The sequence below is a fragment of the Dermochelys coriacea genome, chromosome 11 (assembly GCF_009764565.3).
Source record: "Dermochelys coriacea isolate rDerCor1 chromosome 11, rDerCor1.pri.v4, whole genome shotgun sequence".
Taxonomy (NCBI): domain Eukaryota; kingdom Metazoa; phylum Chordata; order Testudines; family Dermochelyidae; genus Dermochelys; species Dermochelys coriacea.
Window position 1 is genome coordinate 60,898,601 of NC_050078.2, and position 24,201 is coordinate 60,922,801.

The window sequence follows — 24,201 nt, forward strand, 5'->3', positions numbered from 1 at the left end:
TGGCTGCACCAGATTAGGAATAACTCTGTGGAGGGTTTTGATGCCTGAAATAAAGCTGCACATGGCCATGGACATTCAGCACTACAGACCTTCCCTCTCTAAGCACCCCATTGTGCTAGGTGCTTTGCACACACATAGGCTAGCCAAAAAGACTATTCCAGCTTGTAACAGGGCGCAGCTGGCCCTCTTGGCTCCTGCCTCTGCAAAGTCACTCAGAGGTCCTTGAGTTCTGAAACCACTGTGCTTTTATTTACAAGTTTGTGCTCCCACCACCTTCTCACCGTACAGCTTGTACAGCTCTGGGTTCCTTGGGTCTGAACCCAGAAAGGAAGGCTTTCTCCTTTCGTGCACTCCTTCACTTTCCTCCATCCCACCACCCCCACTTCCTTCTTCCCAGCCTCTTATATAGCCGTGGGCTAACTGGGCTGGCAGCTGGCTCTCATTCCCCAATTAGGGCAGGTTCTTTCCAGCCAGCTCCACTTTATTCTCCGAAATGGGGCTGGTGTGGCAGGTGGCTGATTCTGCCGTGTTTCTGCTCAGCATCCTGTCAGACCGCTCTGCTCACACACCTACAGATCCAGGGTGGAATATGGCCTTTACGGAGTAACTAACCTTTTCATCATCGTTGTTCAGTACCTCACTGCTTTGTCCAGTATCGCTCCATGGGAACATATGCTCTGCTGTAAAGCTGGCATCCTTAGCCTCTGTTCTGAATTTCTGAAAGGAGATGCTGCTGAAGTCTTCAGCAAAGTACCATTCCTAGACGCACGTGCAATTTTAATCCATGTCTTCAGAAACTTTCAGGAATACACAAACTATCATTTCTCTAACTTGAATTCCAGGCTCCCTTCTTGCTACCATTAAAAATAGGGAAATGGATGTATTCCCTGAAACCATGCTGGGTGGCACAGCTTCCTTCTTACTCATCACAGTCCCTTGGTAATAGGACCCAGTCGCTAAAACTTGAAAGGGTCCATTACAGCTAACACCATTGAGCTCACCAGCACCTTAGTGGCAGAGTTCTGCACTGAATGCTAAACACGCTTTGATTCTTTGTTTCTGACTCTCTAAGTCAGCAGGATCTAAATACTACAGAGGCAGTACACTCAGCTCTTGAGAAGGGAAGGAGAAGTTCATTGTGTTAAACCCTCCATGGCCAGTTAAGGAGTTCTACCCAGTGCTTGGTAGCTGTGTGGAGCCTGGAAGAGGGGTACGGGAAGGCTTGGTGGCATTGCATGGAGCCTTGAGGATGGGGATACCAAGCAGGGCAAAGGGGATCACAGGAGAGAAGGAAGAAGAGCCTGGCACGCTTTTTCCAATGGTCTGCCTTCCCACAGGCTAACACCTAGAATTTGAGTCCCAGTATCGTGCTCCCCTAACCAGCAGGGGCTGGTATGGTTTTGCCTGAGGTGAGAATTGAGCAATCAACCATCACAGCCTAGAGAAGCTAAGACCTGACTTATTCCAAAGCTGTGTGCTCAAGAGTCTCATTTTTTTAACATCCTCTCTCCTCAAAACATGACACCCAGAGCATGAGGCCCTCTGTGCAGCATAAGCATCAGAGGAATGAAACAGTAGGACACATGGGCAATACCAGTCCTGTGATGTCATTTAGAGGGGAAGCACCAGCTGGGCTAGTCAGTAGAAACACAACCGGCCAAGCTCTGATGTGCCACCTGATGCTGAAACACCAGGAGCAGAGCAAACAAAGTAAAAGCCGTAAAACCAAAAGCACTGTTTTTATTAGTTTGCTTGTTTGTTTGTTTTCTCTCTTTCACTTCCTAGTCTCCCAGCTGCCGTCCTCTCTGGGAGTCGGCCACTTGCCATTGGCATTTGCTGGGCATATTTTCTTATTTAAAACATTCATCTTAAGCAAGTGAGTCACATCGGCACACCCCCAACACATTTACAGCCGAATTGCATGGCCAAACTGGAGGATAGTAGATGGAGAAAGGATATTTTATTTGGCTTCTTAATTCTGAAAGCAAATCTGTAGTGGCCACTGAAGGTATCTCTCTACACAGCAAAGAAAAACCCACAGCTGGCCTGTGCCAGCCTTCTTGGGCTCGTAGTACTCAGGCTACGGGGCTGTTTCATTGCTGTGTAGACTTCCAAACACGGGCTGGAGCCCAAGCTCTGGCATCCTCCCACCCTGCAGGATCCTAGAGCCCGGCTCCAGCCCACACCCGGAAGGCTACACAGCAATGAAACAGCCCCACAACGCGAGCCTGAGTTGCTGCACAGACATACCCTGACAGGTCTAGCAGAGTATTGGCAAGTTGACATTTGCCATTTTCTCACCTGTACATTTCTAAGAGTCTGACCGTAATAGTAACTTGTGAGGTTCTAGTTATGACACATGTAATATACAGCCCTCAGTAATTGCAAAGTAACAATTTATCTTCAAAAGGGAGAAGGGAGGATTCTAAAGAGGTTTATTTGGAGATAGGTCTGAACCAAATTCCTGGACATATGCACCCTCAAAATGGAGTAAGTTCCCATGAAGCTCCAGACTTCAGGACAGGCCCATATCTCCATAACGGACATACCCCAATTCCCCAGATTGTACACTTCCCCCCATACCCAGCTTTAAGGAAGTTCAGATCCAGATCTGGTTCCAGATCTTAGCTATCTGGCTTGGACCCATCTCTGGTGCAATTTATTTCTCTTGCTTTTCTAGGCTGGGCCGGGTGCCAGGAGCTGAAGACCTCGCATTGAAAATGTTAAAAGCTTTTCCTCGAGAGCGGGTCTCTGCACAGGATGCACTTGTTCATAACTTCTTCAGCGCTCTGCCGTCTCGGCTGCATCAGCTTCATGATGGTACGTTATATCCTGATTCCATCCCAGGAAGAAGGGGGCTACTTCACATTTGATTTGTTAAGAGCATCCCTAGTAAATTCGAAGCCTGAGGACTCCTGCTAGGCTCCCATAAGCTGCAAAGTTTTGGGGCTCTGAGCTGCAGTTTGAACAAGTGTTAGCTTTTTTCCCCAACACATGACAATATCTTAATATTAGAAGAGAATATGGAGGGGACCTTAATATTGGGGGTTCATTGAAAAAGGAATGGTGTGAATGCCTTGATATAATGCCATCCTTTCCCAATTGTGTAACCACGTGTCCAAAGTTCTTTCCTAGAGCTGGATGATGCTGTATTTTCAGAGGGAGTAGTTTAATTCAAATTGTGATTTGCTTGTATCTTGAATTCCCAGCTGCTTGGCGCAATGTGTTAGGCCTGGTTCCCTGAAATAGACCTCCTGCTGCCTTTTGAAGTTTGAAGACACCAGCTGTCCCTTGCATCTTGTCATACCAGCTCTCCCTTGGAACTACCTGCATTTACTTCTCTCTCCCTCTGTAACTCACTCATCACATAAAAACAAAAAACACACATTCACATACTACCCCAGTACCTAAAGAGAATGGTGCCTGCCTAGCTACGGAGCTGAAAAATCTCTTACCCACCCTGTATAATGTGCCCAGTGGTCCTGGCATTCTCCAAAGATTCCTGGGCACCAGCTCCTTTTCTAGATAAGGGTGATTAAGGAGGAATCTTCTTGGATCAAGCTGCAAAGTTATTTGAAAACTTTCGTTTTTGGATTTTCTGACATATCCTAAGCAAAGGAGCTTGCAGCTAGCATCTCTCCTGCACTGCCACCTTTCTGAAGGTGGGGTGTGTGTGTGTGTGTGTGTGTGTGAGAGAGTGAGTGAGTGAGTGAGAGAGACACATCTGTATTCCTTTTCTGTTCACCCAGCCACAGAGCACAAATCTACTTTGACACTTTCAGAAAAATGAAACGATGGAATCTCGCAGGAGCCTGCCTGTGCCGGGGGGAGGGAGGTGGGGAGCACTCACAGCAGGAGGGAAGTTGACTTTTCTTTATACGTATAGGGTTTTTTCCATGCAGAGTTTAAATTATGCCTGATAAAAGGAGTTTCGTGGCTGTTTCAGTTCTTTCAAACCCTCCTGGCTTCCTCCCAATTAAATGAGGTTTGTCAAAGCCACAGGGCTCTGCTGCTGCTGGAGAGGCGGACAAGCACTTCCTGCGGTGACATCTCAAATCCCCAAGGGAGGAGATGAAAGTGCCAGTGCCAAGAGACAGAGAAAGAGAGAGTGTGGAAAAAATAGGTACAGAGACAGATAGACAGTGAGAGAAAGGAGAAATAGGAGAGGGAATGAGACAACAGATTGGCACAATGTGTCACTCTCCTGGACAAGATATAATATCCAAGGCATATTTCCATACAGGAGATGAATTCTTTTCACATGGGTTTATATACCATCTCGTATTTATTGTCACTGGTATTGCACTGCATAGCAGTGAGAGGCACCTCAGTGGACAAGAAATTACATGCCGTTAGTGTAGCGACGAATATGCTGGGAACAAAATTAAAGTCTATTGGATTGAAAAAAGTACAGTATGATTGTACAAGATCATATCCGTGAGCAACTCATTAGGTCTGTACAAATTAGGCAATTTTGAATAATTCCCAATGCATCCATCTCCATTGCTATGATCATGTAAGACATTTGTTCTCCCATGTCATTTTGGTATCACATCATTTTGGAATTGAAATGTAGCATTCTGGTTGCTATGATAACAGTGCAGATTTTAAATACGTTCTGTTCCTACTCTGTTCTGAAGAATGCTGCGGGGTAGTTTCTGCCCTCAGAAGGAGAAAGTTAAAGCAGGAGGGCAAAGAATGAGATGGCAATAAAAGGTAAAAGGGGGATGGGTAGATTTCCAGGGATGCAGGGAGGAACCAAAATAAGGGGGCAGAAACCAACATAAAAAATGCTCCCCATGGAAATTCTTTTCTCTTTTTGTGAAATAATTGTAGCCTGAACTGTCCTTTACATAAGTTGCCCTGGCAAGTTTGTAGCCAGAGGATATCTCCTAAAGGTTACTTCTGAGGGGAAATTGGGGGAACCAACAATTCAAAGGCAAGAGCCCTCCTAAATAGCATCTTTGTGATTACTGAAATGAATGCTGATGGACAGACAGTGGCTGCTGGCCCATGAGCCTGAGAGTTGGGCGACAGGAAGCAGGGCGCTCTTTCTTCCTGCTTGAGAACATGAGTAGAGGGGGCTAGAATGCGGGCCTTTGTGCTCCATTAATACAAGCTACTGGGGAACTGGCGTAACCCACGCTAGCAGAGTGTGGGTCTTAGTAAGCCCTCTACTGGTTGGTCCACATAAGAAGATACAAGCTACCAGCTAATGTACTCCCCTTTAGCGCTAATGACAGAGATTCAAGCTTTCAGCACGGTAGGTCCTAGGTTCAAACCCCACTCACAGTCCAGCTGGGCTCAAATACATCAGCACCCCAGTACTGCTGTATATCAAAGGGTTACAGTCTTGCCTTTTTCAGGATGAGCTGGTAGTCTGGAGCCAGCAATGCTGTCCCCTTTAAAAAGGTGTAGCAATTTTCACTACTTCTCACCCTGAGCTACCCATGACACAGCCCCCTGCCACAGCAGTGCAGATAAAACCACAAGCTAGACCTGTGAATTGTATTCTGCTGTCTGGTACGGCTCAAGGTTTACTGCCTGAACACCAGCACGTCAACTGAACCATTTATGTGGCAAAACAGAGCTCCCTCTTCCTTTCGTTCTAATACCCCACTTCCAATGGCCTTACGGTAAGGTAGCCCCCAAGGTTGTGTGCTATCAGAATTAAGGCAGAGTAATATTTGCCATAACCGCAAATTTAGTTTATTTTTACATTTCATTTGCCTTCAAAGGCTTTAGAGCTTTGTCCTTTGGGATGGGAATGCAGCAAGCCATGACATTTTGTGGATGGCACCAATATAGTCCTGTAGGAAGAACTTAACTAGAGAGCAGCTTCACCCAAGCGTCCAAGACTGTGATGCTTGATTAGTAGCGATTGAGAAAGCACAGAGGTCTGAGCTTGATGTGTCTTCAAGTTCCCATTGGACTAAAGGCCTGGCTCAACAGAAGCCTTTCTCACAATGTGGGTGACATTCAGTCCTGTGCAGAGGATCAGCCCAAGGTCTACAGACCATTAAGTCTCATTCAAGTCCTATTTTGAGGGGCTAAGTAAGATTTAAGTGGTGCACAGGCCTGATGCTGGACCTTTGCTAGCAGGGAAATTTCACCCTTTGTGAACTGGTGATGAGAGATTTCAAGACATGCAAGAGTGCTTCCCAGCCACTTTCAGGCACACATGGTGTGTCTGCTCCGCCTGATTGGCCTAAAATTCCCCATTGTTGCTACCACCACTTCAGTTCCAGTGTGTGGGGGTGCTGGTGTCAACAGGGCACATGCCTTTTAGCTGCTGTATCATGTAACTCTGCTCAGAACACAGTGCTTAAAACAGCACTACCTTGTTACTGCCTACACTAGAGCTTCCACTGCTGCTACCACTGGCCCAGCTGCACCCGTGAGAAATTTCAGTGCAGCATAGTGTAAACAATAGGCAGCCTGCAGGAGGCTTCTGTCTGTGAAATAATCTCTTGACTGAGTCAGCTGCTTTGATTAGATTCTCAGTCACAGTTGAAAAGTTTATGTACTCACATCAGTGTCCGACCACGTGCCTGATCCACCACTGAGTTCTGCCATTGGGATGGAGACATCCTCAGGACTCACTGTTAGACATCTCATGTTGAAAATCAATTTTAGATGCATTGGAAGTTTTAAGGGCATTTTAAATGTATAAATCCAGTTTTAATATATCTTATATGGGAGTGACTCAAAGTTCTGCCTTTGGTGATAAACAACCACCTTAATTTATGCTGGCCCATGAATCAAAGCAATCCTTTCTATAGGGCAGGGGTGGGCAAACTTTTTGGCCTGAGGACCACATCAGGGAATAGAAATTGTATGGCAGGCCACGAATGCTCACAAAATTGGGGTTAGGGTGCGGGGGTTGGGCAGTGAGGGCTCTGGGGCGGGGCTGGGGATGAGGAGTTTAGGGTATAGGAGGGTGCTCTGAGTTGGGACTGAGGGGTTTGGAGGGCGGGAGGGGGATCAAGATTGAGGCGGGGTGCAGGTTCCCGCTGGGGGTGTGGGCTTGGGTTGGGGCTGAGAGGTTTGGGGTGCAGGAGGGTGCTCTGGGCTGGGATCAAGGGGTTTGGAGAGTGAGAGGGGAATCAGGGCTGGGGCAGGGGTTGGGGCATGGTGAGAGGCTCAAGGGCGCAGGATCAGGGCAGCGCTTACCTCAAGCAGCTCCTGGAAGCAGTGGTATGTCCCTTCTCCAGCTCCTATGCAGAGGATGCTGCCCTATCTGCAAGCACCTATCCCATGCTGCCCTATCTGCAAGCACTGCCCCTGCAGTTCCCATTGGAGCACCGGAGAGGGCCATTGGAGCACATAGGAGCTGAAGCAGGGCCATGCCGTGTGGAGTGGCTCCGGACCCAGCGCCCCAGCCGGAGCGGCCTAAGCTGCGTGGTGTGGGCTGCAACCCAGCGCCCTGGCTGGAGCAGCCCCCAACCCAGCGCCCCAGCTGGGGCCAAGCCGAGCCGCGTGGTGTGGCCCCCAACCCAGCGCCCCGGCTGGAGCAGAGAAGCTGGGCAAACCCCAGACCCCGCTCCCCAGCGGGAGCTCATGGGCCGTCTTAAAACAGCATGCAAGCCGGATCTGGCCCGCGGGTCATAGTTTGCCAACCCGTTATAGGGTTATTTCTGGACAATTTTCCAAATCTTTTCTCATTCCTTACTCAGGCAAAATTCCCATCAGCCTCAAGTGGTCTGATTTTCAGAGAGACTGACTTGTATGGGAGTTTTGCGTGTGTAAAGACTGAGTGCCTTTATACCACAGCTGTTGTTAGCAGGCAATGCAAAGGTGCATCACCCTAGAGCAGGAGCTCCTGGAGGCCGAGTACCTGAGGCACAGGCCTCTGAAAATATAGCCTCTGCTAAACCCTTTGAAAGTGCCTGCAGCTGACCTCACGCTGCCTGAGCGCAAGAAGTAGGACTGTGCCTGGCCCCTGTACAGGAGCACAGGGGAGTAGGGCTGGGTGATGGGAGGGAAGGACGGTTCCCTGTGCCTATTCCCCCATTCATGCTCCTGAAAAAGTACAACTAGCCTTGAGTATAAACCTCAAAGTTTGGCCCATATGCACTCTGGCAAACTAAGTACAACAGACAATAAGGTAAATGCTGCTCTCAGTCACACTAGTGTAAATCCAAAGTAACTCTATAGTGGGCCTATGTTTAATAAGTAAATGTTCAGGCAGCAGAACATCCATGACTGATGGGTGCTGTTAATACCCTTGAATATTACAGACACCACACAGTAAGAGTCTGGCTTATTTTGTCTACAAAATTGTATCAGAGGTTTCTTTAAGTTGCACTTTTCCTGTAAGATCATTACAGGCAAATCTAAAAAGATTTAGCTGTCTTGTTTGCTGTGAAAGGTGCTGAGACCAGCAATACCATTTAGTCACTTTCCAATCTTAACCGCACTTCTGCCTTCATCAGGTTATCAGCAGAGAAGCATAAATGGAGATGCAGTGATCAGATTTCTAAGGCACAAAAGTTAAAGCTAAGTTTGAGACAGTGACAGCCAGCAGCCATGAGCCTAGGAACTCAATTAGTCTGAAAGACAACTATCTCATTATCTTTCCCAAAATGATATAAATACATAGGAATATAAAAATTTAAAATAAACTCTCTCTATTGACAGTCTAGATGACTGAATTTCCCTTCTCAATTTCTTTAAACACCCACTTTAGTATTTATTTATTCTAAGCGCGAAGCAGCCGTGATAATTAGACTGTCAGATTCGGTAAGTTAATGAGGAGTCACTGGAGTGGAAGGTTTTGCATTTGTGAGATTGCTGAAGGAGAGAAGCTCAATGCCTTTGCTCTCTCTCTCCTTTCTTTTTCTTTCTTTTCTCCCTCCACTGGGTGGGAAGGAGAGAGCTTGGCAGTGCACAGATCGATTTGAATCCTTTTGATTAGCGGGTTGCATTCCCACCACTGTTCTGCCAAATAATGTTTTCCTATTGTTTGTTTGCTTTAAAAAAAAAGGAGCAAACAAACAAAAACAGAGATGAGATTTTTAGGGATCCCGAGTTTAAGAAACATACCTGCATTCTCTCCTTCCCTCTCCAAAAATGCATAAGAAAGTGAGCTGTGAGAAAGAAGTTTCCAAACTAATTTATGTCAGGTGATATGAACTCCCAGTATTAGCAAAGTAGTAATGTAAGATTCCCCCTTCCTCACACTTTACAAATGGAGGTACTGGAAACCAAGGAAAGTGATTACAGGTTTGCTTCAACTGAAACTTGAACAAGGGAATTTCAGCAGTTCTGCAGTTAAAAAGGTTCCCTCTTTTCACTGGCTAAACAAAGTTTCAGTGGATTTTAGTTAACTAAGGGGGGGCCTGATCCTGCTAAGACATAAGCACACAAATAATTTCATTCATCTGATCAGTAATGAGATTGCTCATGCACTGAAGGGTTTGCAGGATCAAGTCCACAGCTAATCTGTTTTACAGCATACTATACTTTGTTTTCTAAAGTGCCTGCTCCTGAATTAAATGCCATATTTTTAACACCAGGAGTTGGGGACAACTGTGATTCAGATAAACAGTTTATCTGCACTAACAATAATTCAAGTGGAAGGATTTGCCTGGGTGAATGTCCCATGTATACGAAACAAAATTTCTCTGAACAGTGGCTTTGGGAAACATTAGGCAGATCAGAGCTTCTCTGGTGTCTCTGCGGCCATTGCTACTCCCACCCACAATTTTAGGTTAAGAAGCAAAGATATTTGCAGGCGCAGTGAGAATGCAGACGATATAGAGCAGGTATGGTGAGGAAAACATCCTTTTCAGTCTCTTTCTCAAACTTGGTTTCTCCACAGCACAGTCACTGTTTACAGTTCCGGGAGTGAGGCTGCAGCCAGAAACCTGTGACCTATTTGCTCCTTACCAAAAGGGTCATCGTCAAGCCAGTTCAAGCAAGTTTTGGTGAAAAACAAGAATGTTCAACAGCCTTTTAGGTGAGGAACTAAAAGAACAGTGTTTGTTTTTCACTATAGAAGCTCCTGCCAACATCCTCACCAAATGAGAGCCCATATCGAGTCCCCATGTGGGCTGGTAAGGCCCTAAGGTGGGGAGAGCGGGACAGAAAAGGGTTACAATCGCTGGTCCCATGGCAAAACCCATGGCTGAGGAAAAGTTAAGCAGGAAATTTTAAAAAGTTCTTATTCCTTAGCTTCCACCCAGGTGGAGGAAAGGGGGATTGCAGGCCTGTAGCCTCCAAACACAGCTGCACCAACATCCACAAATTTCAGAGTAGCAGCCGTGTTAGTCTGTATTCGCAAAAAGAAAAGGAGTACTTGTGGCACCTTAGAGACTAACAAATTTATTAGAGCATAAGCTTTCGTGAGCTACAGCTCACTTCATCGGATGCATTCCACAAAACATCCACAAAGATATCCTACAGCTCTCAGAATAGCCAGACAGAGAGCAGACCTGTCTGCCACTAACCCATGGGCCCACTCCCCTACCCACCATCTGAAGGGTGTAGGGGCGGGGAGCAGATTCGGCAGGCGTTATAGCTCATAGTATTAGCAGCATTGGCTCCCATGGAAACTTCCCCATCTCTGTTTTTAATAGCAATATGTTTGCCACACCAGCTCCCCTAACTCTTAGACCAGTGGCCCCTCCCCCAAATATTTTTAAATTTCATTTCATTCGTAATTACAGGACTGCTTAACGTTTTTCTTTGCTTGGTCTGCATTTGCCAATGGTGAGTTAATCAAGTTTTGCAATTAGCTTCCGAGCATGATCAGCAGTTAATTTCTTCAAACTTGCTTACTGGTATTCGTTTCCCAAACATTTTTTAGTCATACAAAGAGACTACTGTTGAAGTAACTGGGGAAAGGTACAGGCGCTCTACTCATCTGAACAGAATGAGCCTAACAAATGTTCCCTGTCATGCTTAGAGTTTGCACTATATACATTCCTTCAGGGGTGTGTATACCCTACATTAGATTATCTGAGCCTAGGAACCACTGATGGATGGCTTCTCAGCTCCAGAGGTGCTGTTTGTCATATTAATCTATTCTAGTTCTCCACAGATCTCAAGGCCGGAATTTATTGTGTAGGTCTTTTCCTTTTAGGGTTAAAAATGCCAAAAAGTGGGCATATTTCTTACACCCAGGTATACTCCCCACTACCACTCACATCTTCATTATCTAAGGCTATGTCTACACTTGCAGAGTTTTTGCGCTGTCAGTTTCACCGGTGCTAGGGAACCGGTAAAAGAAAAGCACTGGTTTGTGTTCTCACTTACTTCCAGAGGAGTCAGATCGTGTTCACATTTGCAGCACTTCCATCCCCGATGAGAGTCGCGCGCTGAGGGCAGCTATCCCACAGTGCAGCTCTCTCCGTTATGAGGATAGCTCTTGTGGGAAGGGGTGGGAGGTGATCGTGGGGCATCCTGGGTCCCTGCACAACCTCCTCTCCCCAAACACTGATCAGCGCCAGTAGCTCAGCATTGCTCCAAGCAGGGGATCATTTGCTCCATGGAGCAGCCATTGTCACCTGGCCAAAAGATAAGTGAGCACTTGCCAAGAAAACAGGAAGGGGAGTTTCAAAGTTCCTGGGGCTTTACAGGGGGAGGGGCGGACGTCTGTTTACCTGGCCTCAGAGCAACAGAGCTGCTGGCTAGAGTGGTCACCAAGGCGCTGTGAGATATCCTTCGAAGGCTAAAAGCTGTGTAAACAGGAAGAACCTGTCTTCATTTGCACATCATCACAAAGTAGCACCAGTAAGAACTGTACGCTTCTTGTGAAGGTGGTTTTCTGTTTGCGGTGAAACGTCTGAGTGTAGACATGCCCTGAGTAACTCAGCACACATGCCATGGATCAGATTATGCTTTCAATTACACCATTGTAAAACCAGGACCACTTCAGTAGATGGAATTACTTTGGGTTTAGCTCAGCATAACAGTATTATCAGAATTTGGCCCTTCGTGTGCTCTAATGTCTGAGAAGAGCTAGATAAAGATGCTGAAGTTGTCTTAAATCATAACAGCATTGATTTTACATTGATTGATGGTTTGTATTTCAGTTTTACTGGGAAATTGTTAATTTAAAACTCCCGCTTCTGTCTGAATACCTTTTACCTACTATTGCTACAAATAACACCTCAGATCACTATTACTGAAAGAAAATACAGAAAAAAAGTTCCATTTTTTTTCAAAAAGAAAAGGAGTACTTGTGGCACCTTAGAGACTAACAAATTTAGTGAGCTGTAGCTCACGAAAGCTTATGCTCTAATAAATTTGTTAGTCTCTAAGGTGCCACATGTACTCCTTTTCTTTTTGCGAATACGGACTAACACGGCTGCTACTCTGAAACCTGTCATTTTTTTTCAGCTTGTTTACTTCGTGCATTTGTCAGGAGATTTTGTGCAGTCAGTTTTGCTGTTTCCTCTGTGCAGTCAGATAGGTCCTGATCCTGCAAACACATGAGTAACTTTATTCTTGTCAGTAATTCCATCAAAAGCTCTAGGACTACTCACTTGAGTAAAGTTATGCTTGTGCTTCAGTGTTTGCAGGATCAAAACCTTAATCAGTCTCCCCCGTTTTAGGGGGTCTTTCACACACAAAATACACAATCACAAAAATAATTAATTTTTAAAATATTTACTCGATTTCATGTTGACACTATTCCTTCTTATTTCCCCATCTCTCTCTCTCACACACACACACGCCTTACATACTAGACAAGTTTAAATGTCACTCAAGCTTTCTTCCAATGTTCAATTATAGGGATGTAATCTAGTAGTGTACGAATTTAGATTTTTTTATTTTTATTACAAAAAGAGTGAGATGTTAAATGTATTTTAAAAGCTGCCGATTAAAAGCAGGTTTAAAATAATCTAAATAATGGTAACTTGGCATCTAAAGCACAATATTGTGCTCATGTATGAGAAAGTGAAAGAGAAAGTGAAATTGGCAGCCTGCTTTCACTACTCAACCTGAATGGGGTGCAAAAATAAAAACAAATAACAGAACATAAAAGGTTCAATGGTGGCTTTGCCATGAACTCAGAGTAAGGGGCACAGCATCACTGTCACAATCTCCTCCCTGTACTCCCTGTACTCTGTGAGGAAATAGACTGTGCCATGTCCATATCCAGGATGTCATATGTTCCATGCCATAGCTCCATTCCAGTCCTGTTGTGAACATCCATCTGAAGGAGGGGGAATTTTGTGGTACCCTTAATGCAAATATCCAATATAGGGGCCCCTTTATAACTTTGTGCTACTGAACTAGCTGGGCCACAAGGGGTGTCCATGCAAAGCTTAGAGTTGTTTTAAATTCATCTTTAATAATCAAAGTCACTAAAGCAAATAAATCTGCAGAATATTTGGGATTGTACATTTTTTCTTTGGATTCATAGATTTAGCCTATCAAGAATTCTCTAGGCACAAGATTTTTATCCCAAAAGCATTCTTGGTTACAGGGGCAGATTCTGCTCTCTGTTATACCTGTGGACATCTCGAATAGCTCCTCTGAAATCAGCAGATTTACACTGATGTAACTGAGAAGACAGTCTGGTCCAGGGAGATTTCTTTATAAAAGCCACCTTTCAATGGGAAAGAAGGAGACAGTGCAGATGTCCTGATGTGTCTTTTGTATTTTTTAAAAAGCAATGTCAGGAAGATTGACTTGGCAACCAAGAAGTAAAAGCACAGTCTAGAGTTTGGACCTTCCGAATAAACCCAGCCATTTGTCTCTTAATAGAGAGATCCCTGGACCAGAAGATTGATGAACAAACGGGACTGATGGGGGTTGAGAATTGAAAGAAAGTAGGGACTGATCCAAGGCTTACAGAGACCTGTCAGGCCTGGTGCTTGCCTACAATCTCCTCCAACAAAAGAGCTCCTGAGGGAAGGAGGGGATTAGTCTAAAGTTGAGTGAAGTTTCCAGGGAAGATGGTTTCTTGGATAAAGTCATCAACAAAAGGAATTGTTTGAGACTATTTGTTATAAATTCCAAGGGGGAGCTTCTGCCATTACTAACAGGATTATCACTCTACCGATTCCACACCAGCAGAGCATTAGAAATGTGCATTGTGGGCCAGCTGTTTAGAGCCTAATTCAGAGGTCTTCTTATGCTGTATCCAAAAGATGTGTAGGTGTTGATGAGGGAGAGCGCAGTGCGGAATTAAGATGATTGAAAATAAAGATTGTTTATGGTAAAATTGTTGCACAGAGCACTGATGCACTAATGAGTTATCAGCCTGTTTTAATATCCTTGATCTCTGGGCTGCTGACAGACTATGAACAGAAAAGGTACTCTCTGGTGTCTCCTGCCGGGGAAGGCTGGTGGGAGTAGCTGGGAGTTCTTTCACTCCTACCATATTTCTCACAGGGATTCTTCCTGGAAGAAGTTAGAAGAAGAGTTCTTACTAACAGTACTTTTCTCTGTCTCATTCAATCATGTAAAGCACCTTTGCTCATCTCCTAGTATTTGGGGAAGTCCGGAAACTGGAAGCCTCAGCATAGTCTCAAAGCAAAGCTGTGAGGGAAATTTAAGCAAAGAAATTATTCTAAAGGCCTGATCCTGCAAACCTTACGTGCATGAATAATCCTTACTCACCTAAGTAATGCCACTGAAGTGAATGGGAGAACTTGTATGAGTAAGGAATATGCTGATGATTAGTGTGCAGGATTAAACCCTAAATCAGTGATGATTTAGGACATTGAATTTCTTAACATATTTCACAATCTTAATGTTATCTACCTTGACAGGGAGACAAACTATGACTTTTCAATTTATACATTGTATGGACCTAATTCTCATTTACACTAAGTCCCCTTTACACAACCTCAATGTGGGTGTTACTTATGCCCACTTTCCAGCCCCTTTACAGTGTCAGAGGGAATTTAGTGAAAATAATATGACCCTCTGATTCTGATTTTGAGTAGATTTGTGCAGCCTTAAATTGGGAGTAATTCCACTATTCAATGGGGTTATACTGGTGTAGGTATGGGATAAGCAAAGTCATAGATTCACAGATTCCAGAGCCAGAAGGATCCATTCTGATTATTTAATATGACCTCCTGTATAGCACAGGACATAGAACTTCCCCAAAGTAACTCCTGGAGGACATCTTTCATCAATCTTGATTTAAATGTTGTCAGTAATGGAGAATCCACCAATTTACCCTGGTAAATTGTTCCAATAATTAATTACTTTCACTGTTAAAAATGTATGCCTTATTTCCAATCTGAATTTGTCTAGTTTCAACTTCCAGCCACTGGATCATTTTATACCTTTCTCTGCTAGAATAAAGAGCCTGTTATCAAATATTTGTTTCCCATGTAGATACTTACAGACTGCAATCAAGTCATCCTTTAACATTCTCTTTGTTAAGCTAAATAGATTGAGCTCCTTGAGTCTAGCACTATAAAGCAGGTTTTCTAATCCTTGAATCATTTTTGTGGCTTATCTCTGAACCCTCTCCAATTTATCAACATCCTTCTTGAATTGTGGACACCAGAACTGGACACAGTATTCCAGCAGTGGTTGCACCAGTGCCAAATTTAGAGGTAAAATAACCTCTTTACTCTTTCTCGAGGTTCCCCTGTTTATCCATCCCAAGGATCGCAACAGCCTTTTTGGCCAGTGTAAAACTGAGAGCTCACTTTCAACTAATCTTTTTCAAAGTCACTGCTTCCTAGGATAGAGTCCCCTGTCCGTAAGTATGGCCTAGATTCTTTGTTTCTAGATGCACCCCTTCACATTTAGCTGTATTAAAATGTATATTGTTTGCGGTACGCAGTTTACTAAGCAATCCAGATCGTTCTGTATTTGTGACCTGTGCTCTTCATTATTTACCACTTCCTCATCTTACGTGTCATCTGCAAACTTTATCAGTAATAATTTTATGTTTTCTTCCAGCTCATCAATAAAAATGTTAAATAGTGTAGGGTCAAGAACAGCTCCCTGTAGAAACCCACTAGAAACATATCTACTTGCTTAATGATTCCCCATTTACAATTACATTTTGAGACCTATTAGTTAGCAAGCTTTTAAGCCATTTAATATGTGCCAAGTTAATGTTATATAGTTTTATTTTATAATCAAAATGTCATGCGACACCAAGTCAAAGGCCTACAGAAGTCTAAGTACATTACATCAACACTATTACCTTTGCCAACTAAACTTTTCAACTCATTAAAAAAAAAAAGATATCAAGTTAGTTTGACAGGATCTATTTTCTATAAACCTATGTTGATTGCTCATAAATATATTATCCTCCTTTAATTCTTTATTCATTAAGTCTCCTTTGAGCCACTCCATTATCTCACCCCAGGATCAATGTCAGACTGACAGGCCTATAATTATCCAGGAGATCCCATTTACCTTTTTTAAATGATGGCACATTAGCTTTCTTTCAGTCTTCTGGAACTTCCTCAGTGTTATAAGACTTATTGAAAATCAACATTAACCACCAGTTCTTTTAAAACTCTTGGATACAAATTATAAGAACGTAAGACTGGCCATACTGGGTCAGGCTGTCTTGTCTTCTGACAGTGGCCAATGCCAGATGCTTCAGAGGGAATGAACAGAACAGGGCAATTACCAAGTGACCCATCCCCTGTTGTCCAGTCCCAGCATCTGGCAGTCAGAGGATTAGGGATCCTCAGAGCACGGAGTTGCATCCCTGACCATTTTAGCTAATAGCCATTGATGGACCTATCCTCCATGAATTTATCTAATTCTTTTTTTAACTCAGTTACACTTGTGGCCTTCACAGCATCCCTGACAATAAGTTCTTCAGGTTGACTGCATTTTGTGAAGAAGTACTTCCTTGTATTTGTTTGAAACCTACTGTCAATTTCTTTGAGTTACTCCTGGTTCTTATGTTAGGTGAAGGGGTAAATAACACTTCCCAATTCACTTTCTCCCCACCATTCATGATTATACACACACACACACACACACACACCCCCTCTCTCTCACTGTTTACCCCTTTTTCCAGATCATTTCTGAAAATGCTCTACAGCACTGATCTCAATACAGATCCCTGGGAGACACTGTTATTTCCCTCTCTCCGTTCTGAAAACTAACCATTTATTCCTTCCCTTGGTTTCCCATCTTTAATTAGTACTGGTCCGTGAGAGGACCTTCCCTCCTATTCCATGACTGCATGGTTGTTTAAGAGTCTTTGGTGAGAGACTTTGTCAAAGGCTTTCTGAATGTCCAAGTACACTACATCCACTGGATCACCCTTGTCCACTCTCAAAGAATTCTAATAGATTGGTGAGGCATGATTTCCCTTTACAAAAGTCATGTTAACTCTTCCCCATCAAACTGTGTTCATCTGTGTATCTGATATTTCTGTCCTTTACTATAATTTCAATTAATTGGCCTGGTACTGAAGTTAAGCTTACCAGCCTGTTCCCTCCTGTGATTTGGTGGTCTGTAGAACACCCTAACTTGTGCCTTATCTATTAAGACACTAATTAAGACCTGAAGAAGAGCTCTATGTAAGTTCGAAAGCTTGTCTCTTTCATCAACAGAAGTTGGTCCAATAAAAGATATTACCTCGCCTGCCTTGTCTCACTGATTCTGAAGCATTCAAGATCATTTTCTTCAGAATTACTGTGACTCCAAAACAGGTAATGCCATTTCTGACAGAGTGCCATTCCACCTCCCCTTTCGCTCACTCAATCCTTCCTAAATAAGTCATAACCATTAATTTTAACATTCCAGGTGTGACTCTCATCCCATCAGGTTTCAAGTAATACCAAATATATTGAATTTAGGCTCATAAATTACTAATTCCAATGCCTCTTGTTTGTTGCCCAGGCATCTAGCATTGGGTACAGACAATTCAACAATTTCTTCTGTTCATGTCTTTTGGTTTGTTCTTAGGATCTTGATTCTGTGCTAAAATCTACCCTCTTTTTACCCTCCCCTTTTTTATTAGTTTAACACCCTTCTGCCAGCTGATTGGATTCCCTTCTGCAGAGGTGATCATCCAAACTATACAGCCGCATCTCCCCACAGAAGGTGGGCCAGTGTTCCACAAAAAACAGACCTTCCGTTCTATACCACTTACCTAGCCCGTGGTTCACTTCCAGAATCTTCTGCTTTCTGTCTTCCTTTGCTTGTGAGACAGGAAGGATCTCAGAGGATATCGCTTGGGTCATCTTCTTCTTCAGCATGCGTCCAAGTTCCATGAAGCCATCCATTATCTGTGAAAAGGAAAGGAGTACTTGTGGCACCTTAGAGACTAACAAATTTATATAAGTTTTCGTGAGCTATAGCTCACTTCAGCGGATGCATTCAATGGAAAATACAGTGGGGAGATGATTTATATACACAGAGAACATGAAACAATGGGTGTTATCATACACACTGTAAGGAGAGTGATCACTTAAGATGAGCTATTACCAGCAAGAGGGGGAGGGGGGAAGAAAACCTTTTGTAGTGATAATCAAGGTGGGCCATTTCCAGCACTTGACAAGAATGTCTGAGGAACAGTGTGTGTGTGTGGGAATAACATGGGGAAATAGTTTTACTTTGTGTAATGACCCATCCACTCCCAGTCTCTATTCAGGCCTAAGTTAATTGTATCCAGTTTGCAAATTAATTCCAATTCAGCAGTCTCTCATTGGAGTCTATTTTTGAAGTTTTTTTGTTGAAGAATTGCAACTTTTAGGTCTGTAATCGAGTGACCAAAGAGATTGCTGTGTTCTTCAACTGGTTTTTGAATGTTATAATTCTTGACGTCTGATTTGTTTCGATTTATTATTTTACGTAGAGAAAACCATCCTGGCCACTATGATGCAGAAGCCCTCTACACCAACATTCCACAAAAAGATGGACTACAAGCCATCAGGAACAGTATCCCCGATAATGTCACGGCAAACCTGGTGGCTGAACTTTGTGACTTTGTCCTCACCCATAACTATTTCACATTTGGGGACAATGTATACCTTCAAATCAGCAGCACTGCTATGAGTACCCGCATGGCCCCACAGTATGCCAACATTTTTATGGCTGACTTAGAACAACGGTTCCTCAGCTCTCGTCCCCTAATGCCCCTACTCTACTTGCGCTACATTGATGACATCTTCATCATCTGGACCCATGGAAAAGAAGCCCTTGAGGAATTCCACCATGATTTCAACAATTTCCATCCCACCATCAACCTCAGCCTGGACCAGTCCACAAAAGAGATCCACTTCCTGGACACTATGGTGCTAATATAAACACATAAACACCACCCTATACCGGAAACCTACTGACCGCTATTTCTACCTACATGCCTCCACCTTTCATCCAGATCACACCACATGATCCATTGTCTACAGCCAAGCTCTATGATACAACCGCATTTGCTCCAACCCCTCAGACAGAGACAAACACCTACAAGATCTCTATCAAGCATTCTTACAACTACAATACCCACCTGCTGAAGTGAAGAAACAGATTGACAGAGCCAGAAGATAACAGGTTTCAGAGTAGCAGCCATGTTAGTCTGTATTCGCAAAAAAGGAAAGGAGTACTTGTGGCACCTTAGAGACTAACAAATTTATTTGAGCATAAGCTTTCGTGAGCTACAGCTCACTTCATTGGATGCATTCGGTGGAAATGCATCCGATGAAATGAGCTGTAGCTTACGAAAGCTTATGCTCAAATAAATTTGTTAGTCTCTAAAGTGCCACAAGTACTCCTTTCTTTTTTTAGAGCCAGAAGAGTACCCAGAAGTCACCTACTACAGGACAGGCCTAACAAAGAAAATAACAGAACGCCACTAGCCATCACCTTCAGCCCCCAACTAAAACCTCTCCAACACATCAAAAACTTCAAAAACAGACTCCAAGGAGAGACTGCTGAATTGGAATTAATTTGCAAACTGGATACAATTAACTTAGGCTTGAATAGAGACTGGGAGTGGATGGGTCATTACACAAAGTAAAACTAGTTCCCCATGTTTATTTCCCCCCCACCCTCATCTGTTCCTCGGATGTTCTTGTCAACTGCTGGAAATGGCCCACCTTGATTATCACTACAAAAGGTTTTTTCCCCCCTGCTCTCCTGCTGGTAATAGCTCACCTTAAGTGATCATGCTCCTTACAGTGTGTATGGTAACACCCATTGTTTCATGTTCTCTATGTATATAAATCTCCCCACTGTATTTTCCACTGCATGCATCTGATGAAGTGAGCTGTAGCTCACGAAAGCTTATGCTCAAATAAATTTGTTAGTCTCTAAGGTGCCACAAGTACTCCTTTTCTTTTTGTGAATACAGACTAACACGGCTGCTACTCTGAAACCTGTTATTATCTGTGAGATATTCCACAATGCAGTATCTTTCGTGCCAACTTGAGACACGACCAATGGATCCTTGCCCATCCATTTCAGAAGCTTATCCAATCTTCGAGTAACATCTAAAGTCTTGGCTCCAGGTAGACAGAACACCATGCTGTTGTCTACTTCTATGTTCTTTCAGTTCTTCTGAATATTGAATCCCTAACAGAGATCATCTGTCTTCCTTGAACAGTTGGAGAACTCTTTGTGGGCAAGCTTGCTTTCTTAAGGGTTGGGCCAAGCTGCCATCCACAGAAGTAGGCCCCATTTCTATGTTAAGTTCCAACACTTAATCTTGTTTGGGGAAAGGGTTGTTTGTTTTTTAAAGAAAAAAATCTCTCCAATGTACAGGAGTCAGTTATTAGATGGTAACAGCTTTTTTAACAAGTAGAAAGGCATGGTGCATTTCAAATATGTATTATTGACCATAATGGCTCTCCATTGTCATTGTATAGTCGTTTACAAGTGCAAAATGGGTGTCAAAAGCTACCAAGTCAGAATGGTAGTGTTTTGCACTCTCTTTGCAAAGGTGTAAATGAACACACAAGGTGCAGGGCAGTGGAGAACCAAGGGCTATAAGGTCTATTCTGGAATGATTATGGTCTGATGTCTCTTCCTAATTAGGGGCCATTAAGCACCAAAAACATGTTAAATGAAAGGATTTGTAGTGAATAGATGGTGACAGAATTCTAGAAGCTGGAAGATTGAAGCAAATCACTTTTTCAGAGTGGTGTCTGTTGGGACAATGCATTACAGATTCCTATGGAAAGTAGTTTTTGCAATTGCAGAACAGCTACTTTTCAAAACTACCTTCCCTTGCCCCATAAAACTCAAATTGCCAAAGGGACAAATCATACCTTGTGCTCCTGTGGGTGGAGGAACATGAAGATCCTGGCAAAAGGATGTACTGCCCCTCAGCACTCTTTTCCTATTCCTGATCCCATGGTGGAAGTGGTCCATGGGTCTTCTGTTTAGAAAATTTGTAAGTGGGACATTGGGATGGAGAGGGAAACTTCCTGCTCTACTCAGCATCACTGATACCCCCTGCCAATACCTGCCAACAGGGATTTTCTTCCTAAACTACTGATGACTGGGGAAGCACGAACTTAAGCAGGTTTCCCTTTTGTGATTTGACACACACCCTCCAACCCAGCAATGATTTCAGGGGCAACAGCTAGCCAGGGAACACCATGCCTAGACAAAACCCTTTACAAATGGCATGAAGAGAAAACCTTATAGCAGCATCAGCAGAGAGGCCAAAGACTGAGTGAACTGTCCTTTCCTGCGACACTCCTTCAAGACAGGGATACGGTTAATTAGTAGGGTAGGGTTGGGGACATAAGTGGAGAATTTCAGGCTCCAGCCCCACCATCACACCAAAAAAGCAGGTCATACAAAAATACATATATTTAAAAAGAAATTTGAGTGAAAAAGCCCTTTAACTTATAAACATCCTTTTTTAAAATGTGCACAGTTTAACAGCAGATTTTTTAATGAATATTTGCCTTTAAAATAATTAAATAAATCAAACAACCTCCTTGCCAGATTAAGATCCTCTCTGTTTTGCTTCAGCTGAGAGCAAACTTTTATGGCCAATTTATAAATCCCAAGAAAAAAAGAAGAGTTTTCTAATACAAATGCTGACAAAACTCTATCCATAATGGCACAAATGGGTAATGCACCGTGCACAAAAAAAATTCCACCATAACCCAGAACTGCATTTGGGGAACACAGATAAAAGACCTGACTTGGGTCATGTGACAGGTGTCACTTCAGTAATGATATTGGGGGCAGAGATAAAAGTCCTCTCACTCTGGTCATGTGACACAGCTTCATTACTCTCACAGCAGGTGGCCTGGGAGGCTCAATGCCTTTATTTTATTTATTTATTTATTCTGTGATAATGAGAAAATGTTTAAACTCCCATCCCTGTGTTTAAACACTTCTTCCTGCTGACAGCAGCGGGGGGATCCCTTGATCAACTGTCAGATTGGAAAGTGCAATTTTTCTGGAAAGTAAACATCATGTTTGCCAGTTGGAAATAATTTTCTGTTTGTTGGGACTGCTGGTGTTGGAGTGAGGGAGCCATGTCATGGCGTCTGACAAGTCGGGAATGGGGTATAAGAAACAGGCTAAAAAATACCTTTTGTACTGTGCCTCTGATAATAAGAGCCTGAGATTTTTTGATATTTCACTATTGTCATGTAGTAAAAATAAAATCACTTAGGGACTGTATATGAAAAACTTTTAAAGCAGTGGTTCAGACTGAGGATGGACACGTGGGACCTACTGCTAGCTAAACCCACTGTGTTTTCCTTCATCTCGGGCAATTAGCCAAGATGGTCAGAGATGCAACCCCATGCTCTGGGTGTCCCTAAGCAGGGACTGGATGACAGGGGATGGATCACTCAATAATTGCCCTGTTCTGTTTATTCCCTCCGAATAACATAAAGGAGACTCATGAGCTTCCAGCCCTCTGTGTGGGATAAGACAACAAAGTGGATTTTATGGTCCTACATTATTTTTTCAAACTTGGGGGGCGAGCTGGCTATAGGAGATGGCATTGGCCACTGTCGGAAGGCAGGATACTGGGCTAAATGAACCACTGGTCTGACCCCGAATGGCCGTTCTTATGAAAATGAAGTAGAACTAGAGAAGACTAGGTGATGATGATTGTATTGGGAAGAGTATATTACATGGATTTGATGTCACAGCAATGAGATGTTCCCTTTTATCAAGGATGAGAAAAATTAAAGACAACTATTATACAAACAATGAGGGTTAATGGAAGTCAGTGGGAGTTTGGAGCATTACAAGGAATGTAGGCTTAGGTCCTATGATTACAGGAATTAAACCCAGCTATGATGACTGGCGTGTTATGTCTGAAGTCATAGGTACACAATACCATGAAACTGTTCATAACTTCCTTGGAATCAAACAAAATATAACTTTATGATCTGTACATTTTCTCTCTTCTATTAGACAAATATATTTTAAATCAATTCTCATTAAAAAAAACTAAAGATACACTGCGTATAAGATTTCCATTAAAAATTATTGTTTAAATGTACATTTACACAAGACTCACACAGCACTGTCTATGCAAACAGGAGGAACCATGTTAAACTTGATTGCAATATTCAATAAGCTAAATGGCAACATTTGCTTACAAATGATTAGAAGTTTTCATTCCACATTGAAAGTTTATTGAATTTATACTAAGTTGTGAATTAATAATATTTCATTTCTGAGCATGGTCAAGTGTGTCCCCTGTGTGAGCTAGCTAAGAGACCTTCAGGGTACTGATGAAATGTACTGTGAGCTAGTTGTATGCGAAAATTTGCTGTATGGAAGACTTGTTCTCTCAACATCTTACTCTGGTGCCTGAATGTTAGTGTCCAAGGAACAGAATTAGATTGAGGTTTTGTTTTTTTTTCTTCTTCTCTTGATAAATGTCAGTACTAAGGACTCACTTTCCCCCCCATTATATGAAGTTTCGGTTTGTTACAAGAAAAGATTTGAGGCCAGATTCTGATCTCATTTACACCACAATAAAAAGAGAGTACCAACCATTACCACCTGGAGTATATCACTCCAGGTACAGGCCCTGATTCAGGACAGCACTTAAGCACATGCTTAATTGGAAGCATGTGCTTAAATGCAGTCCTGAATAAGGGCACTCTCCTGAATTGAGCGTAGCCTACTCCTCCACCCTTCAAGTAAGCTATGGCACTCCAGGTCGGCATAGATTTAAGAGAGATCAGAATCTGGCTTTTTGTCAGCAGTCATTAAAAATATACAATTTTTTAATGATAACATTCATTTAGCAGATTGACATTTTGCATCTCTGAAATGGGGTATTTCCCTGGGGAATCTCTGAGTCAGTACAGCCGC

At 43.1% G+C, this 24,201-nt stretch overlaps 1 protein-coding gene across 1 annotated transcript in view; it reads left to right on the plus strand.

Annotated features, from left to right (window-relative positions):
* Window positions 1–9,955, plus strand: part of CDK15 (cyclin dependent kinase 15) — a 51,122-nt gene extending 41,167 nt beyond the window's left edge. Inside the window, exons 12-13 of the mRNA XM_038421681.2 lie at window positions 2,681–2,820; window positions 9,824–9,955. Coding sequence (XP_038277609.1) covers window positions 2,681–2,820; window positions 9,824–9,933 — 250 coding nt within the window. The 3' untranslated portion in view covers window positions 9,934–9,955. The remainder of the gene's footprint in view (window positions 1–2,680; window positions 2,821–9,823) is intronic.
* Window positions 9,956–24,201: the final 14,246 nt, after the last annotated feature.